General features: G+C 35.0%; 1 protein-coding gene across 3 annotated transcripts in view; it reads right to left on the bottom strand.

The window, feature by feature from the left end:
* Asator (tau-tubulin kinase asator) overlaps nt 1-20,229 on the bottom strand; it is a 141,884-nt gene that overhangs the window by 86,639 nt on the left and 35,016 nt on the right. For all 3 annotated transcript variants that reach the window (XM_089086895.1, XM_089087049.1, XM_089086974.1), the window contains exons 10-11: nt 16,460-16,628; nt 11,842-12,004 (exon numbers count right to left, since the gene is read on the bottom strand). In XM_089086895.1, coding sequence (XP_088943021.1) covers nt 11,842-12,004; nt 16,460-16,628 — 332 coding nt within the window. The remainder of the gene's footprint in view (nt 1-11,841; nt 12,005-16,459; nt 16,629-20,229) is intronic.

Below are 20,229 nucleotides of genomic sequence, written 5' to 3'. Positions count from 1 at the left end.
CACAAATTATTGGTTTCAGACAGCAAATATCTATAATGAACTAAGAATCATAGCTCTGAAAAGTCCAAATAGCAAAGTCCACATCCCAAATCATAATTTTCTGACAACACACATCTATGAAAGGCTATGAAACATAGCAAATAAAAGCCGAAAACACCGAATAAACCACCACACATCATAAGTTTCAGACAACACTCAAATATGAACAGCTAAGAAATTCAGCTAAAAAAGTTAGTAAATATCATTCCACCTATCCCAAATCATATGTTTTAGACAGCATGCATCAATAGAAGACTAAGAAATATAGCGCAGTTATGACCTAAATAGTCATTTACACATCGCAAATTACAATTTGCAGAATACACGCTCCTATGAGATATTAGGAAATCTTTCTCATAAAAGTCTTAAATAGTAAACTATTCATTCCAAGCTATGGGTTTTAGGAAACAGACGTCTCTGAGAGACTAAGAATCCTAGCTCTGAAAAGTCCAACTAGCAAGCTACACATCCCAAATCAGAATTTTCTGACAACACACAGTTGTGAAAGGGTAAGCAATCCAGCTCAGAAAAGGCAAAAATAGCAAACCACCCATCCCAAATCATGGGTTTCAGACAACACATACCTATGAAAGACTAAGAAATCCAACTCAGAAAAGCCCGAAATAGTAATTTACATATCCCAAATCATAACTTTCAGACAACAATCACCTAGGAAATACTAAGAAACCTTAGCTCAGAAAAGCCTGAAATAGCCAACTACTCATCCCAAACTAGAAGTTTCAGACAACAAACACCTATGAGGGACTAAGAATCCTAGCTCTGAAAAGTCCAAAAAGAAAACTAGACCTCCAAAATCAGAATTTTCTGAAAGCACACACCTATGAAAGGCTAAGAAATCTAGCTCAGAACAGTCAAAAATGGCAAACTACTAATTTCCCAAATCATAGGTTTCAGTCAATACTCACCTACGAAAGGCTATGAAATCCAGCTCAGAAAAGTCAAAAAATAGCAACCCACACATCCCAAATCATAGGTTTCAGACACCACACACCTACGAAAGACTAAGAAATCAGGTTATGAAAAGTCGGAAATAGCAAAGTACACACCTCAAATCATAAGTTTCAGACAACACACACCTATGAAATACTAAGATACCTTAGCTCAGAAAAGCCTGAAATAGCAAACTACTCATCCCAAACTATAAGTTTCAGACAACAAACACCTATGAGGGACTAACAATCCTAGCCCTGATAAGTCCGAAAAGCAAACTACGAATCCCAAATCATAATTTTCTGACAACACACACCTATGAAGGACTAAGAAATCCAACTCAGAAAAGTCAAAAATAGCAAATTAACTCATCCCAAATCATAGGTTTCTGACAACACTCACCTATGAAAGGCTAAGAAATCCAACTCAGAAAACTCAAAAAATAGAAACCCACACATCCCAAATCATAGGTTTCAGACAACACAAACCTACGAAAGCCTAAGAAATCTAGCTCAGAAAAGCCCGAAATAGTAATTTACATATCCCAAATCATAAATTTCAGTGAACACACACCTACGAAAGGCAAAGAAACCTAGCTCATAAAAACCTGAAATAGCAAACTACTCATCCCAAACTATAGGTTTCAGACAACAAACACCTATGAGGGACTAAGAATCCTAGCTCTGAAAAGTCCAAATAGCAAACTACATCCCAAATCATAATTTTCTGACAACACATACCTATGAAAGGCTAGGAAACCTAGCTAATATTAGCCGGAAATAGCAAATTAACTATCCCAAATCATAAGTTTCAGTCAACACACACCTATGAAAGGCTAAGAAATCAAGCTCAGAAAAGTAAAAAAATAGCAAACCACTCATCCCAAATCATAGGTTTCAGACAACACACACCTACGAAAAACTAAGAAATCTATTTATGAAAAGTCAGAAATAGCAAATTACACACCTCAAATCATAAGTTTCAGACAACACACGCCTACGAAATACTAAGACACCTTAGCACAGAAAAGCCTGAAATAGCAAACTATTTATCTCAAACTATAGGTTTCATATAACAAACACCTATGAGGGACTAACAATCCTAGCTCTGAAAAGTCCAAAAAGCAAACTACAAATCCCAAATCATAATTTTCTGACAACACACACCTCTGAAAGACTAAGAAATCCAACTTAAAAAAGTAAAAAATTGCAAACCACTCATTCCCAAATCATAGGTCTCAGTCAACACAAACCTATGAAAGGCTAAGAAATCCAGCTTAGAAACGTCAAAAATAGCAACCCAAACATCCCAAATCAAAGGTTTCAGACAACACACACCACCAAAAGACTAAGAAATCTAGCTTAGAAAAGCCCGAAATAGTATTTTAAATATCCCAAATCATAAGTTTCAGTAAACAAACACCTACGAAAGGCTAAGAAACCTAGCTCATAAAAGCCTGAAATAGCAAACTACTCATCCCAAACTATAGGTTTCAGACAACAAACACCTATGAGGGACTAAGAATCCTAGCTCTGAAAATTTCAAATAGCAAACTACACATCCCAAATCATAATTTTCTGACAACACACACCTATGAAAGGCTAAGAAACCTAGCTAATAAAAGCCAGAAATAGCAAATTAACCATCCCAAATCATAAGTTTCAGACAACACACACCTGTAAAGGACTAAGAAATCCAGCGCAGAAAAGTCAAAATTAGCAATCCACCCATCCCAAATCATAGGTTTCAGACAACACACACCAACGAAAGACTAAGAAATCTAGCTCAGAAAAATCCGAAATAGCAACTTACGAAAATAAAATCTTACTCTTAAGACAACACACCTACGACAGGCTAGTAAACCTAGCTCATAGGAGCCTGAAATTACTGACATCTAATTCTGAACCCTAGGTTTCAAACAGCAAACATCAATAACAGACTTTGACTCTTTGCTCCATAAAGTTAAAATCGAACACTAAACAGCCCAAATCTTAGGTTTCAGACAACACAAACCAAGGAAATTCTAAGAAATCTAGCTCAGAAAAGTCAAAAATAGCAAACCACCCATCCCAAGTCATAGGTTTCAGACAACACATACCTATGAAAGACTAAGAAATCCAACTCAGAAAAGTCAAAATAGCAACCCATACACCCCAAATCATAGGTTCCAGACAACATACATCAACAACCGCTGGGGCCGGGGGTGGGCTTTGGAGGGTCGGGGGGGGCCGTAGAGGGCCGGGGGGTCCTTGGGATGGTGGAAGTACCTTAGAGGCCGGGGGGCTGCGTGGGGGTTTGGGGTTGGGGCATCGGAACCATTTGGGGCTGGGGTAGGGGACCTCACGACACTGTTCAAATGGAACTTGTGTATTATAACGACCACAGAGTTTCACCCTCAAATGCTCTTCTAAAATCTCTTCAAAAATCATCTTTTAAAATGTCTCTAACTGTTTCGCCGAAATAATTCCCTAAAATAATAATTTGTTCTGAAAAGATATAATAAAGCCTTAAAAAAGTATTAAAAAATGGGGGCTCAGGGGCCTTTGGGGCGCGGGGAGTCCTTTGGGAGCCCGGAGACCCTTTGAGGACGGGGGGCTTCCTCCGGGGTTGGGGTGGGGGGATCGAAGCCCTTTGGGGTTGTGGTAGGGGACCTCACAACACTGTTCAAAAGGAACTTGTGTATTATAAGGACCGCAGAGGTTCACCCTCAAATCCTCTTCTAAAATTATCTTTTAAAATCATCTTTTAAAATGTCTCTAACTGTTTCACCGAAATAATTCCCTAAAATGTCTAAAACGGTTTCGCCCAAATAATCCCTAAACGTAATTTCAGCGAGTTCCTTTTGTTTTTGGCATCCCTGTGCTGACGCATTACAAATTACTAAAAAACCTGATTCCCGCGCTAAAACAATTCATCTCTAAGATGTTTCTTCGAGAATTGTTTCCATGGCGTTTGGTTATTAATATCTTTGGAGTTCCACCAGTAGAACTGTTTCCGAGCCAAAGACATTAATGACTTGGATCTATTCCTGGAGCAGTACCTGTCAGACATTATTAAACTTTGCCCAGAAACAATTTGATTAATGACTGACAGCACAGGTGTTCCAAATTCCCGATCGCTTTGATTAACCACGTGTTCTCCCTAATGACTCTATACCCATATTTGGTGTTTAAAAAAGTTGTAGGTGGCAGCAGGGGTGAATCGTCGGACCTCCTGAGGCCTTTCTACTTATATATATATATATATATATATATATATATATATATATATATATATATATATATATATATATATATATATATATATATATATATATATATATATATATATATATATATATATATATATATATATATATATATATATATATATATATATATATATATATATATATATATATATATATATATATATATATATATATATATATATATATATATATATATATATATATATATATATATATATATATATATTTATATTTATATTTATATATATATATATATATATATATATATATATATATATATATATATATATATATATATATATATATATATATATATATATATATATATATATATATATATATATATATATATATATATATATATATATATATATATATATATATATATATATATATATATATATATATATATATATATATATATGTATATATATATATATATATATATATATATTATACAGACAACATACATATATGTTGTCTTATTCTACACTAGTCTCTCTCGGTTGCGCTAAGGACACCTTGTTGTTGAAACAGCCAAAACATTTCCAATTAAGTTTCTAAATTTAAATCTTTTCTGAGTGTACAAATAAGAAGAATAACAAGGGAGGGGCAGAGGGGGTTTACTAGTAGTCTGATACATAAAATAAAAAAAGGTGACAGAAGTCTGCTCTCCGCAATTTACGTATAAGCTTCCTAAGTATGTAGAAACCGTGATACCATTGTTATATCAACTAAGATACCTGCTTCCTATGATAAAAGGTCTTCTCTCATTCAATGGTTAATTGCCAGACCTCTGTTTAATTTATGATATTTCTGATATTTTCTTGTTAAAAGTAATTCATATTTATTTTACGACTTTTCCCTTTATTTATGATCAAGACTATCTCAGAACTAAAGAACAGAAAGTTTTTAATTAACTTTATAGTGTAACGCAATTATTGTCAGGTATATTGAGTACTAACTTGTTCATTATGCAAGGCATACGGCAACACCATGAACAAGATTCATAGGATTAACATGATTCTCGCTTTTTTATAAAAATTTAGTTCTGTTAGTTCAATTATAATAACTAAAAGTCAAGTTTAATAAACTAAAATAATTGTTTTTTCCAAAATATGTTATCCTTCTAAATGATGGAGCAGTTCTATCAGAAGCAGCACAGGAACTTTTTATCCAGTCACTTCCTATGGAAGGGATGGTTGTAAAAACTTCAGAGGGGCGGATTCAATTGGAAATTGAAAGTTCAGTTACTTTTTAGATTCGAAAGCAATTGGTGCGGAAAAACCTCCGTTCCCCTCTTTGATACCCTTCACCTCAACCCCAAGATATTCGAGCAGTCCGAAGATCCAATAAATACACCTCCAGTGATGAGATAATCCCCTCTGTTCATGGGCCTAGGGCCGTAATTCATGCCAATTGTCAGCACACATGTTTTACAGCGGAAAATGGCATTGTTTCATGTTGGGTGTATGATTGGCTCAAAACTTTCAGAGATCAGTCTGTGAGACAAAAGGATCAAGTATCCTATTGTATGTGTTGGGGGAGGGGGGCTAAGGGACATGGAAAAGGCCAAAAAAAATTTGTTCCTTATCAGTTTACAACTTACAGTTGTCTTGAACTTGGAAACTTACGTCCTTGTGAAAAGGGTAGCCAAATATACAAAAAAAAATTACGGGGCATGCCCCTCCTTCCTCAAAAAAAGGTACTGAAGGGACCAGAAAACTTTTTTCACGGTCACGTCAAAACTTATATCCCCAAGTTCTTGAGTTAAGAGGGTTCCAATGCAGAAAAAAAAAATTAGAGGTTCCCCTTAATCGGACACCGAAAAAGGGCCAGAAAAGAGAAAACAAACTTTTTCCTCCGGCCACTTCGTGTGGAGTGTGGTCATAAAAATGAAAAGTGGCACATTCAATAGGGAATTAAATGTCAAATGCTCTTTTTCGAAGCTGAATATGATTTGGGGGAGCCAGCGACCCTCCAGTGCCTGATTACCTACAATATCTCAAGATTGGTTGGGGGATCGAGTTGACACTGCTGACACTTGACACTGACGAGTTGTCAGTGCAAGAAATGCTAGGAGGACTCTAAGTGGACCTAAGATTTTGAATTAGGGGTGGGGGCACAAGACATCATTTGCAGCCACGACATCAAAATAGCACATCTACATTATCTCAGCAACGGCTTAGGGGGTGAAGTTGAAATGTTCACGCAATATTGGGGAAGGAAAGGAAGGACGAGGATTAGGGCAAGAGGATATCAATATTTTTTTATTTGAGAGGGGAGATTTTAGAAAATTATCTGGTCCATAATAATATTTTTACATTATAAGCTCTTATGGGACTTCTAATTTATGCATAGTTAAGTAGCAAGGCAAATTTACCTGGTAATTTTTTTTTCAAAATTAAAAGCAAATTTTTGACAACCTTACCAGGTTGTCAAAATGATGTATTTGCGATGTCTCAAGGACAGCTTGGGGTTTAAATTTGAAACTTTCAGGGAGTGTTGAAGCGGAAAGGGCAAGTGAACATTAAATTAAGACTCAGAGGAGAGTGCAGAGCTAAATCGAAAGGCATTATGTGCATCCGGGTTATTAAAACAACAATATCTTTAATGTCCCAGGAATTGCTCAGGGGCGGAACTGAAACATCCGGGCAGAGCTCGAAAGGAAAGGGCGAGAGGCAGGGGGATTCCAAATTTTGTATTGGGGGATCTCCACTATTGATCTTGGAATCTAAATATGGTTAAGTAGCGTGGTAAACCAAAAGACATTATGTGTCACAGACACTAGCATTACACAGATACAAGATATTTTTTTCTTTAAACGTATTTCAATGTTCTACATGATCTCCTTGTAAGTCTACACACTTGTCCCAGCGATGCCCCAATCATTTTAACCCGTACAAAAAGAACCTGGGATCTCTTTCTGCAAAATGATTACATACCACCTGCAAATCAAGGGTATGATCTCCCCATTTGACGATGACTAAAATCTTTATCCACCGAGTGTAGTTTTCAGACTAGGGAACAAAAAGGAGTCGCTTAGGGCAAGATCTGGAGATTAAGAATTTATTCTTATGGTTTATTGTTATGGTTAAGCTGTAATTGATAGATTTAGGCAATGGCGGCCAGTGAGGGGTGAGACTGCGCATTATCTGGGTGAAAAAATGTCTCTTAGAATGTGCTTCTTTTCCCGGAATTTATGCCTCCAGCTTGCCAAGTGATGGTGTATAGCATTGTTCTCCAATATTTTTTCTGTTTCAAGGTAATCAATTAATATAAATTCATGGCTATTCTAAAAAAACATCACCCTCACTTTCTCAGCCGAAAAAAGTAGTTTCTGCTTATTTGACCCCAATCTCTCTTTTGCAGCCCCCTTTTTTTACTGTATTTTTGTTTAGGGTGTATAGTGGTGCATTAAAGTTTATTCCATAGAAAATGATCTACACTCCGATACTCTGATTTACTGCACCTAAACTATGCCTAAAGAGCGTAGGAAACGTCCATTCGTACACGCTAGTCTAACGCCACCAAACGTGGCAACCAATGTACGAATAGCTTTCTTACGCCTAAATCTTGATTCAAGATGTATCAAACGTCCTTTTCCAATTAAAAATAGTCTCTGCTATCTCTCTCAATTTATTTCGACGGTCATCTAACACTGTTTGGTGAAACTCAGCAATGTTTTCGTAAGTGGTCGTACTTTTTGGACGCTTCGAACGTTCGCTGTCCAGCAAGCGCATATGGATGCGTTAAAATTCAGCTATGAAAAACTTAATAGTGAAAAATGATATTGTAGAGTTCCGTTCACACCAAATTCGTTTTCTTAGATTACGTTAGATTTACAGAGTATGTAGAAAAATACAAGGCAACCTCAATGAGGGATTGTCAATTCCGTCTGCTGTGCAATACAAGGCATCTTTTTTTTTGAGGGGGGGGGATGTTTTGAAACAGACAATAATGCATTACCTCTTGAGGATAGTTGAGAATTTTGCCTAAAATTTTTAAAACAAGTTGCAGGGATCGAAACCATAAAAAGAGGCTATTTAAACTTCCATAAAATGCCAAATTTCCATAATTGAACTGTTTAAAAAAAAGATTAGCCCTTGTAAATAGTTTTCAGGCTAATCAATTTGCATTTAAATGACCTTTTTTAACGTCGGAATTTTTTTTCAGGGGAACTGATAATTTTAGGGGAAGATGTGATCTAGTCATTTAGTGCTTCATGGCGTCTTGTCAGCTCTTCAGGGGTGTAATTTGCTATGGGTTAGGGAGGCGACTGCCACTCCCACACACGAGTTTGACCCCCCCCCCAACCCTAGTTTACCACCCTCTTCTGTGGATTCAAGTATCCACAGAAACGGGTCAGTTTTTTTTAGCATTTCTCGCCTTTATGGTACCGTACTATATGGCCCATTTTTCAGTTTTCAATGTCATTTTCACTTTATTCCTGAAAATTGGCTCCAACTTTGCCCCCCCCCCCCAAGGTTTGATTAAATTAAGCCATTGTCCTTTTATCATTATACACAGCAAGGTGTCCCTAAATCACTAAAATGCTGACTACAAAGGCTTCTGACATTAACACATAAGTAAACAAATCAGTACACAATTTTCTTGTCGTAATTTTGAGTACCTTTAATGGACTGCCAATTCTGACCATTATGCATTCCAAGACATATTTGAAAAAAAAAAGTTTTAAAGAGAAACAATGCGTCTTTTGAGGGTGTTTGAAATTCGTTTTGAAAAATTTGAATTCGTTTGAAAAAATGTTCCAAATAACAGGAGTTCAAATAATAAAAAAGGAACAAGGAAGAATTTCAAAAAAACAAGTGCTTTGTTGAAAATACATAACCCATATATGTACATAAATACATTTAACCTCTTTTATTTAACTTCTTAATCACATATGTAGTTAGAGTATATTAAAACCATGGGGGTGAAAAAAATATTTTTCAAAGTAGTCTATGATTTTTTGATGAATCGAATTCCATATTATACTTTTTTAGTGGTGATGAGAGCTGTAAATAAATCATCACTTTTTCGTGTTCTGAGAGCATATGAACGTAAAGTGTTGATGAATAATCTTGCTTTGTCTGGCTTTTTGAAAACAACACCCTCGTTAGTAATGACTTGGGTATTAAACAAGTTGTTCGGGGGGTAATGGAAATTCAATTTAAGTTAAGTAATGATACTTCTTTAAATAGAGATTTGGGAGAAAATTCAAGCAACACATTGTAGCCTAAACAAACTTAATTAACATTGATTTAAAATATTACACTGCAATAGTTAACACTAATGAACTTGTATAACAAAGACCGTTTAAGTTAGCAGCCAAAAAAGCAAGAATTGCATTAAAAACATGCTCCTGATTTCTTTTTGTCTAAATGCATTGCCTTGTTTTCTGGTTGAATTTCGTTGAATTGACGATGCTAGGTCTGTCTTTTTTTTTCTTTTTTTTTAGACTTAATGACGGACTTGAAACTTTTTTTTCTTCTTTAGAGTTAATAATGGACTTAAAACTTATTTTTCTTAGAATTAATGACGGACTTAAAACTCTTTTTGTCTTTAGACTTAATGATGGACTTAAAACTTTTTTGTCTTTAGACTTAATGATGGACTTAAAACTTTTTTTCTTTAGACTTAATGACGGACTTAAAACTTTTTTTTTCTTTAGACTTAATGACGGACTTAAAACTTTTTTTTCTTTAGACTTAATGACGGACTTAAAACTTTTTTTTCTTTAGACTTAAAAACTGGAACTAGTTTTTATTCTTTTATCCTCCTCCTCCTCCGAATCTTCAAAATTCAACAATTTGGCATCGGTTATAGCACCATGGACAGCAATCTCATCATCCATGTGAATAAAATGCTCAAAGGTAAACTCATCAGAGTTTGGTAGAAGTAAACACTTTGTGCATAGAGGAATTAATCCTGCTAAATCTCGTGACTCTGATAACCTTGAGTGGTTTTCTCTTTCCTTGGGAAACCGACTTTTTTTAAACAGTTATGTAGTGTGGTGGACCTGACATTTTTCCAGGCCTTATCAATCATAATCATAGAGGTCACCACTGTTATTTTCACATTCTCACTTTCATCAATTAACGAGCTGTTTCTTTTTAAATTTATCAAGTGTTTTTCAAGGGACCGGGAAAAAAGTTCTAATTATCGAGATTCAAATTATCGATAGTTTACCGTAGTTGCTAGTAAAACGAAGCTTTGACTTCAAAGAAACAGCAAAAAAAAATTATTACCAAAACCTCCATTTTCTAACTACTTTTATAAGTGAGAAAGAATGATATATTAGCCCATTTTTCCAAAAAGCAAATTGCATGTACATTGAGAGCCAGATAAGATCCAAAAGAACAAATTGATAGAGCGTTCCTTTGCAGTAGGGTCAATTCGCTAAAATACAGAAGGGGAGGGGGGCAAATTTGTAATCTTTTTCAATTTTTCCTATGAAACTACCAAAAAGGGCATTTAACAAATAATATAATCCGAAAAAGACATTTTTCAATAGCTAGGGAGGAGGAAGGGGCATTCCTCCCCTGCCCCGGGTTGATACCCCTTTTCTCCCGAGAAGAATGTCGGCCATGAACTTCAAATTGCCATATATGTCAAATGATGCCATTTGAAGTACTGCATCAAACCCATCGGGAGTGCTCTTCTAGTCTTCATAAATATTTTAGTAGAAAAGCGAAAAAAAAATTAGAGCCAGCGTCTTCCCCCCGTAAAATTATTCCCGTGGAAAATTCCCCCACACGCAAAATTGAGCAGCCATAGAGAAAGTACAAGATAGGTACTGTTGCTCAAAATGTCGATCAGATGTCCTAAGGGGTAACAAAAGGACGATATATCAAAATTAGTTTTAGGACAGGGGCTGGTTATTCTCAAATGACTTTTAACTTATAAAAAGAAACTTACTATTTTAGACTGAATAAACATTCTCTGAAGTTTCCATGACCACGAGGGGAGGTTGTGGATGATAAAGGGGCAACCACCCCCCCCCCATACAGAATAAATTCTGCTAATTTTGGGGTTTAATGTTACTCTTTGGTTTCATAATAACAGCATACGCTATAAATATTCCCAGAAATAAAGAGAGATTAAATATCTAGTTCTAGCTCTAGAGATTAAATATCTAGTTCTGGTTCTTTGCATATTAAATATGCGTTTGGTGAAAAAACGGCCCCCAAATCCCTTTTGACTCTTAAAAAGAACACTAAAACTTTTAATTTGCAATCGAATGAGAACTCTCCGAAGTTTATGCGACCTCCCCTTCCAAATGAAGTGCCTCTGGGAAAAAATAAATAAGTAATAATTAAATAATAATACGTTGAACCCTTGTGGCTCTTTACTATAGGCAACGCCATAACATCGCCTCTGAGTTAAACAGTTGAGTGGAACTTGCAATTTCCCTTCTAGTGAATATCCAAATTATCCAGAGTTAATATGGGGGGGGGAGAATTATCCGCAGGGGAGGGGGGAATTTTCTCCGGGGAAGAATTCTCCAAGGGGAAACGCCTATACCCCCTAAAAATTGCCTTACGTTTTAGGGAAGGGGCGGGGGCGACTTACGTATTTATAAAACTAATAATGCTTACTGGAAGACTTGGTCTTCTTTCAGTTAGTACTTCTTCACCAGCCTTCTCTTTATTTTCTTCGGCACTGACGCTACGCCTCATGGCAACACCACGGACAATATCCAAAGAATAAACATAATTTTCTATTTCTGCTTGCTGTAATGTAGGGGGCTCGAGATCCGGTCTGAAATAACAAAACCATTTATCCCTTTCGTAATAGCCTTGCATAATATCTGGCATAATAACCAGACTAGAAACAGCATGGATTATTGGAAATAGCATCAACACACGGATAAAAATAGATAGATCAAAGAGTTTTCTTTTCTCATAGACAGATTAGTTTTCTAAGTTAAAAAACCACCATGAACGTCAAAGAAGGAAAGAAGAAAACACAACCCAAAAATGATGCTACAAAACTCCAAAATATATTCTGGCGAAACAATGTCATTTATATTTAAAATTCAAAATTATTTTCAACAAGACTTTCAACTTTCTTTATTGAATTCAGCATTTTATAAGTATTGCCATGAAGTATCTTTATTATTAAAGCAATTTATTACAAATGCAGTTTTAAAAAACATTTTAACTAGATTTATTTTAATCTGATAACCGTTTATGAGTTATTTGTAACTATATTTAGTAGACCTCTGCCAGAGTACCTTTAGTTTTACGAAGCGCAGTAAGACAATACTCAATTTACAGCCATGGCTGACGTAAGATGGTCTCATCAGTCGTGACCAAGGTTGCCACCTGTAGAATGAAAGTACTGTTTTAGCACTATTTTATTATATGTAGCACTGTAGCACATGCTTAGGGTTGCTAAAATAGCACAGAAGTGTTTTAATTAGCACTATTAGTCAATTTTTTTACTATGGTACTGAAAATCGGCGTATAGCACGTAAATTTGGGCGTAGCACTTTTGGAACTGACCGTGGTGGCAACCCTGGTAGTGATAATGGCATTACGAACTTTATGCTTTAAGTCAGCAATATTCATCCTTGTAAAAAAAAGTGTTTGGTCCGTTAATGGTCTGACAATTTTCTTATGCTATTGAAAATTAGCTAGTCAATGCACTTCGCCGCAACCTCTTGTCATTTTGCTCATATGCCTGTAGCAAGTGTGATACATAAGCGTACAGCTGTAGGTTCAACCGTACGAAACTTTAATAGACAATTATTAAAATAAAACAAACCTCTCATTAAATATCTCCTCATTTGCCATTGTACTAGATTTTTTTTTAGTGTAAAGAGACTTCATGGACACTCTTTTAGTGACAAGTTATCCCAGGCTCCCAGAGATAAATTCCTCCCTATTTTTGGAAAATTGAGATCCTGGGATTTTCTGGCCTAAAAAAACGACCTGGATAGGTCACGAGTTTGATAAAATTCGGGAAGAGCCTGAATTTTGAAAAAAAAAGATTCACCTGAGTGACGTCATATTTATGAGCACCTTTCAAGAGCTTAAATACGTCATTTTTGCCTGAGAAGCTGTAGGTTCAACTGTACAAAGCTTTAACAGACAATTATTTTAAAAAAATGATTAAATATATCCTCCTTTGCCATTGTAATAGCTTTTCCTTAAAGTGCAATGAGACTTTATAGACACACTTTCAATGATAAGTTATTTCGTAACTTATCACTACAATATTGCATAAATTGCATAGGTTATAGCCTCCTTTCATTTCATTTACATACCTAATTTTAAATCTCACAGCAGCTAAACCTTTGCGAACTGGCAAATTTCAACTGGATCTTTTTCCTGAGGGACGTATCTATCACCTTGAAAAGTAAGGCTTTAGCCCCAAATGTTCCATGTTTTCCAGCGGAATGAGAATTTTTGGATGTTTTTAGGGTAATTCCTAATACGCGCTAATGCGCAAGCATGCTGCATTTTGTATTAAAACTTCTTCTGGTCTACGCTAACTCAGGTGGTTATCAGACCCTACTCAGAAAGACCCTACCCCCTCCCCCCCAAAGCTTTTTTTCCCGTTTTTGAATTAGTTTTAAAAAAATTACTTTTTAAGTTACACAAGTGAACATTATGTTAGCTTACTTTTAGTTGACGTTAGCCTATTTGTTAGGATTATGTTTTTTGGCAGATAAATTAATATTTCATGAGACTATAAAATTTAGTTTTAAATTAATATATAGTGTATTACGGTAATCATTTGGCAATACGTTAGATTATATTCATATATTATGAGTAACTAAGTTAACTTTTCACTATCCCCATTTAGGTCTAGAACAAGGATCTTTATTCGGGAGTTGGGAGGGGGGGGGTAATTTGAACCAGTTTTAGAAGTGTAGAATTTGCACCTCTGCAGACAAGTGATGTAGACAGTTATTGACTGTTTAGGATGCTAGCTATAAAATAAAAAATACCATACATTTAGATTTTGTTTTAATTTATTGATTTTACTTATAACATTACTTGAGCTTAACTTTTATTTATTTAACTTTTAAATTTAATCAATTTTGTTTTAATTAAGTGACACGCTGCAGTGTCAATAGCACTTCCTAATGTACTCATGTAAAAGCGTCAAAAATCGAGACTTGTATTTATACCTTTCGAAATGAAATATGTAGTTTTCCAATAATTCCAACAAACCAAATAATTGTAATCCTGTCAACAGCTTTAGATTCGGTTTAATTTGGCTTGGCTGATGTTTCGACTTATCCCCCTCCCCCTTTCAGTGTACTACTTACATGGCTTTAACCTCGTTTTCCTCTGCCAGAACAAAAGCGAATAAGGTCTTTCCATCTTATCAGCTCATATCTTCTTTTCCTTTAGAAGGCCAGTCAAAATCTAGTAAAATCTAGATTTAAAATCAAGTGAAGATGAGAAAACACACAAAATTCCTATTAAAACATTTTGTATGAAACTGTTTAAAAGGCTAATGAGCAAAATAATTTTTGGGGTACTTGATTTCTTCGTAAGATATAACTTTGCTTTCACTGTTTTGAACTGTGAAAAATTCTTGTATTGTTGAGGTCATGTGTTTTAAGAATTGAGCTTTATTTTTAATAGAAAGTTAATCTTACGCAATAACTAATATATTTTGTCTTACTCCTAGTGCTTTTTTCAGATGGTTTTATTTAACTAAGTCAGTACAGGTCAAAAATCAAGGTCAAAGCATCAGGTCAAGGTCAAATTACTATTTTCTCCACACGTGATCTAATTCAGATGAAATTTTGCATATTTTGTGATTACCGAAGACAAAACATGATCGAACTATATTCGATTCACACTGAATCATCTACATATTATTTTTAATTAATATTCTATTTATATACTGTGACGCGATAATGCTTTGATTTAGATTATGTGATTACAGCTGGTATGCTGATTGGCTATATGGCTCTGATAGCCCTATTGTTTCTTTCAAAGGGGAGGAAGGCGTGGTCCCGTGATGAAGCGACAAGGCTTAGTCTTGAATAGCTAAAAGGTCTTGAAAGGTCCTTTAATAGCTATAAAAATCGGTAGGCATAAATGGCAAAAATTCATTTAAGATTCACCATAGACTAAATTAAGATTCACCATATACTAAACAAATTAAAATAAAAACAAGCTTTTTAAGTATTTTTATCCCCAAATGCCCTATTAAGTGAAAACAGACCTCTTTTCGGGAAAAAAATTGAAGATCTTTTAGACTAAAAAGGAAACCGTGTGGCGGTCATGACACAAACACTCGTTAGCACCTTCTGATAATCATGGCGATGTGGTCCTTGCGTTCACGCTTATAAAGAGCCTTGAATGCACATAAAAAATCTTAAGGGCTCACACAATTATATTTTAGTCTTTAAAATTTCAATTATTCCAGGTAGCGGGAATGAATTTATTTTTTACTTTTTAATATATTATGCAATTAAAGCATTTTAATTTTTGTTTTTTAAATATCTTTATTCACACAATCTTGTCAAGGCAAATCTAATGTCTAACAGAAAGCTTATAAAAATTTCTCAAAGAGTAGCTTTAAATGTTAAAGCCACAGTTCCCATCCCCAAGGTAACCCTCAAAAGAAGTGGAGCTAAAACACTCCTCACCGCCTTCAGACCTTCGAATAGCAAAAGATCGTAAAGCATACAGAAGGCATACCCATGCCCTTACGAAGAGAGAGAAACCAAGACGACTTTCAAGGCTGGAAGGCGACTTTCAAGGACAGAAAAAAGCAAGTCAAACACATTTTGGAAACGAGTATTTTAGCGAATATACCTCCCACGCCCATTTACTTTAATCATAATTATTCCTTTTTTTCTTTTATATAAATACTTAGGGTGTTATTTTTTATAAGCAATAAAATTTCAAAGTCAAAAGAAAATTTTTTGGCTTATTTACATGAGGTATAAAAACTCATATCTAAAAAAAGCGCCAAAGAAAGACTTGTTGTTAGTTTAAACTTAATAAAAAAATTTTAGTATAAAAATAATTCTCATCAGCTTTCAATTAAAAAACAAAACCCAATATTACTATATGGATGAGGTCGAACATTCATATCAATCAATAAAATTCTCCCCAGAAAAGGGTAAATTAGGTTTCTCAATCAGATTCAATAGTACCCCCCTCTACCTGACCAAAATTTGGTCTGCAACAAAAAATTTTGAGTTTATATTTACGAATATAATCAAACCAAACTACTAACCTAATATGACTAGAGAGTTGTGGGTTACTCCACACTCGTTGCAATGGTGCAGGAGATTCTACTGGGCTAACTAATATGTTACACTCAACATTCAAAGCGGCTACATTGGAAGACTCGATCACAGCTGTTGTCTGTCTGCTGCAAACACTCTGATTGGCCAATTCCAAACCTATAAAAGAATTGAAGAATATAATACCTACTGAAAATAGGAAGAAGTTGGAAGAAGAAGGAAGAAGACTGAAAAATTGAAAGTGGCAAGAAGGTGTAACACCATCTACAATACAGGCGTTGAATTCTCTTAGACAGTGTTGAATCTAGGATCCCTCTAGAATTGGGCAACCCTAGGATTGCCCTAGCATAGCCTAAAAATTTTACCCAAGCATACTAAAGATAGTCCATCAAGTCTTAACACAAACTTTTCTTTTTCCAAGTCTAGCCTTTTATTAACGCCCAACAATAAGACAACCCCAAGACTAAATAAACGGCCATGCAAAAAGAGAAGAAATTAAAACATCCCTGCTAAGTTCAATAAATGGTTAAAGGGTCACTCAGACTGAAATCATACCGTGTAGTTTTTACACAATGCTCATAGAAATTTTGAAATTAAAATGTGTTAGAAAATGAGACGCATTTAATGCAATGCCAATAAGCTCCAAGATCCATGGATGGTTTTCAAGACCAGACAAATGCCAAATCATAATTGTAAAACGACCAGATAAAGTTTTTCTAACTAGAAAAAGAAAATAAGATAATGAGTATTATTTTTCAACAATAAACAACACACATGTAAACGATACAGCCTGGAAAATACAACCAGGAACATTGATTTCTTAGCCTGAAAAACTGAATACAGCCTGAAACAGAAACTGATTTATACGGAGTTTCTCATTAGAGAAACTGGGTAAGCCGCTTTCCCACTGCAGCAACTGGGAAACTCCTGTTTTCATTTTGCCCGGGTAACTGATTTATAAAACCTGGGAAGCGGATTTTTAAATTGTGTCTGGACTTGCCATCAAACAGAAAGACAGAATTATGAACCAAAACAAGCAGATCAACAAGTTTACGAAGGGTTTACAATAACCCTTATTTATTAATCAGCTCTACAGTTTCTATATGAATTATTGTACGTTAGTTATGTGTGGGCAATGATCAACGTAGTCAAAAGCTGATTTAGCCAAAACTAATGTGTATCCCATTTATTTTTATTTTCCCAGTTGCTTTTGATAGATGAAGAAGGTCATAGAAAACTTGGTATGGTTTGACTAAACTTGGCATTCGATCTTAAATTCGTTTGATCCAGCTCTAGATCCCTTTTTAATCGTTAAAAGCGATAGGAGGGTGAAAAGCCCAACTCCTAAGCACTTTTTGTCCCCATTCCAGGACTAACCCTAGCACTCTCATGGCATCAGATTAAGAGTTTTGTGATAGTTATTTTACTCGGAATGAAAGAAGGGAAAAAAATATGGACCTGAAGAGGGGACATGATCCTTTCAGGAAGCTCTATGGCAAGAGACCCAGACTATAAAACTGCTTCTTCCCAGACAGCTTTTTTCAGATAAGGTTGGCATGATGCATAATATTAAAAATTCAATCTTAGGTTGGATTCAGACAGATATAACAAAACGCATGAATTAAATTCATGACTCTACAATTCCCTATCCTCCTCCTCCAGAAAGAAATCTTCAACCTCTTCAAACCATCCTCCTCCATATTGAAACTAAAAGCTTGTTATGGATTTAGACATGGGCAACAAGGAAGTACGAATGAAGTTAGTGACTACCCAATTCTTCAACCTCCTCCACTTCCTCCTCAAATCACCCTCATAAAACTGCAATCTTGCAATGGAATTAGACACGCATAACACGGAAGTACGAATTAAGCTCGTGACTTACCAATCCTCCATACTCCTCCTCAATCCAGTCCCTCCTACTCAATCCTATATGATTCTGATGTGACCTCATGCACCTTCAATGAGATCGAAACAACATTTTGAGATTGTTATTTTACTCAGAATTCAGAATTCAATTATTTTTATTGAAGAAAAATAAAATATGCTCAAAGGGGGGCAAGATCCAAATAAGCCTAAGGGTAAGTTATCCCACTTGTGCAGTTGATCCTTCACAGCTAGGTTTTAGTAATAGTGGTCGAAATAAAGCCAACAAACATTGTGATGTTAAAAGCATTATCTTAATATAAATTTGGATATGTATGACTGAAAGTCCAAATTAAGCCCGCGTCTCAACCAACCTACAACACCCTACGTGCTCCCGTATAAGTCGGAAGGCATCGAATCAGAATTTCAACATAGTATTTTGCACAAAGGTCTCGGCCGACATGATCCACGCAGCTCTGGCATATTCCCATTTTATTCAATTAACCATTTTTCACAGATTTTATAGAAAAAGTGGCATGTCGGACCTTTGTTTTTTAAGCTGAACCGTGCAAAAAGTTTCTGCCTGGGGGTGCACATACCATCCATGATATTGTCAGCTAAACCACAATCAAAAGGATTTAAGTCTAAAAAAGACTTGTTTTTTGTCATTCAAGGGCACAGCTACGGAACTTTGTATATGACAATAATTTGGCCAAAAGTGCGGAAATATATGAAACCAACAGCTACGGAACTTTGTATATGACAATAATTTGGCCAAAAGTGCGGAAATATATGAAACCAATTTTTTTATGTTCGATCGGCTTGAAACTTACAGGGTAGGAAAATCACAGCTCGGATCAAAGAGTTGCCGGATCTTTGTCGGAGAGTTGGCGAAAAGATCTAAGGTACAGGACTTATAGAGTCCTAGATTTATAGAGTTATATATATATAGAGTTACTTATAGAGTTATATAGTACTTATAGTCTTGACCATAAAGAGTTACATATGTTGGAATATATTAATCAGACAAAATCAAAAGAAGTTACTGGACTTGGAACATTTCGGTAAGACCACACAAAAGAGGGCTTTATTAATGGTCAAAGTTTCACATATAAATAAAAATCCATGCCACACATGATATTTCAATAAATTAAACTTTAAATCAAATTAAGTGAAAAAAAAGAAAATTGTGTAAAAAGTAAACAGTGATATTAAAACTTAAAGGAATTACGTATTATGTTTAAAGCAAATTATGTTATATGTTTATTATGTTGTTTTTTCAGGTACTGATAGTTGAAAAAAAATCTATAATTTTGTATATGTTTTGCCAAGCAGATAGACATTATCTACTTCCTAAAGGACCGAGGGAAACCATTTACGACCTTTAGAACAGAATCTTTGAAATTGCAATACTGTGTCACTTTTTAAGGGGTCACGATACGCTAATAGAGAGTCATATGATATATGATAGTCAGTCATATGATATTTATTGAATTAAAAAATCTGACTGATTTAACTGGTTAAGCAAAAAGTTACATAGCCATATATATCTTAAAAATTTAGCAAAAATCAAGCATTCCATTTTTGATGAAAACCTCCATACAGTTATAGGTTTTGGTAATTGTGGGCGTAGAAAAAAATGAATGAAAAATCATTAAAAAAAAGCTTTAAAGTGCACCAAATAGCTTAATATTCCTTTCAAGGTCTTTGGGAATAATGAAAAATCACAAAAAAAGCTAAAAAAGGCACCAAATAGCTTAAGATGGCAAAACATTCCTTTGAAAATCTTTGGGAATCCATAGCACTGTTTATATTTGAAATTTAGAGACAAAAAGCGTTGTCAAATTGAATTAATTAGTTCTGGGTGATTTTTTGTCACTGTTCAACGTGGCAATAC

This window comes from Artemia sp. Qi Xiang Cuo, chromosome 1 (assembly GCF_049724085.1).
Source record: "Artemia sp. Qi Xiang Cuo chromosome 1, ASM4972408v1, whole genome shotgun sequence".
Taxonomy (NCBI): Eukaryota; Metazoa; Arthropoda; class Branchiopoda; order Anostraca; family Artemiidae; genus Artemia; species Artemia sp. Qi Xiang Cuo.
Note: the sequence above shows the minus strand (reverse complement) of the source record. Positions and strands in the feature narration are given on the sequence as shown.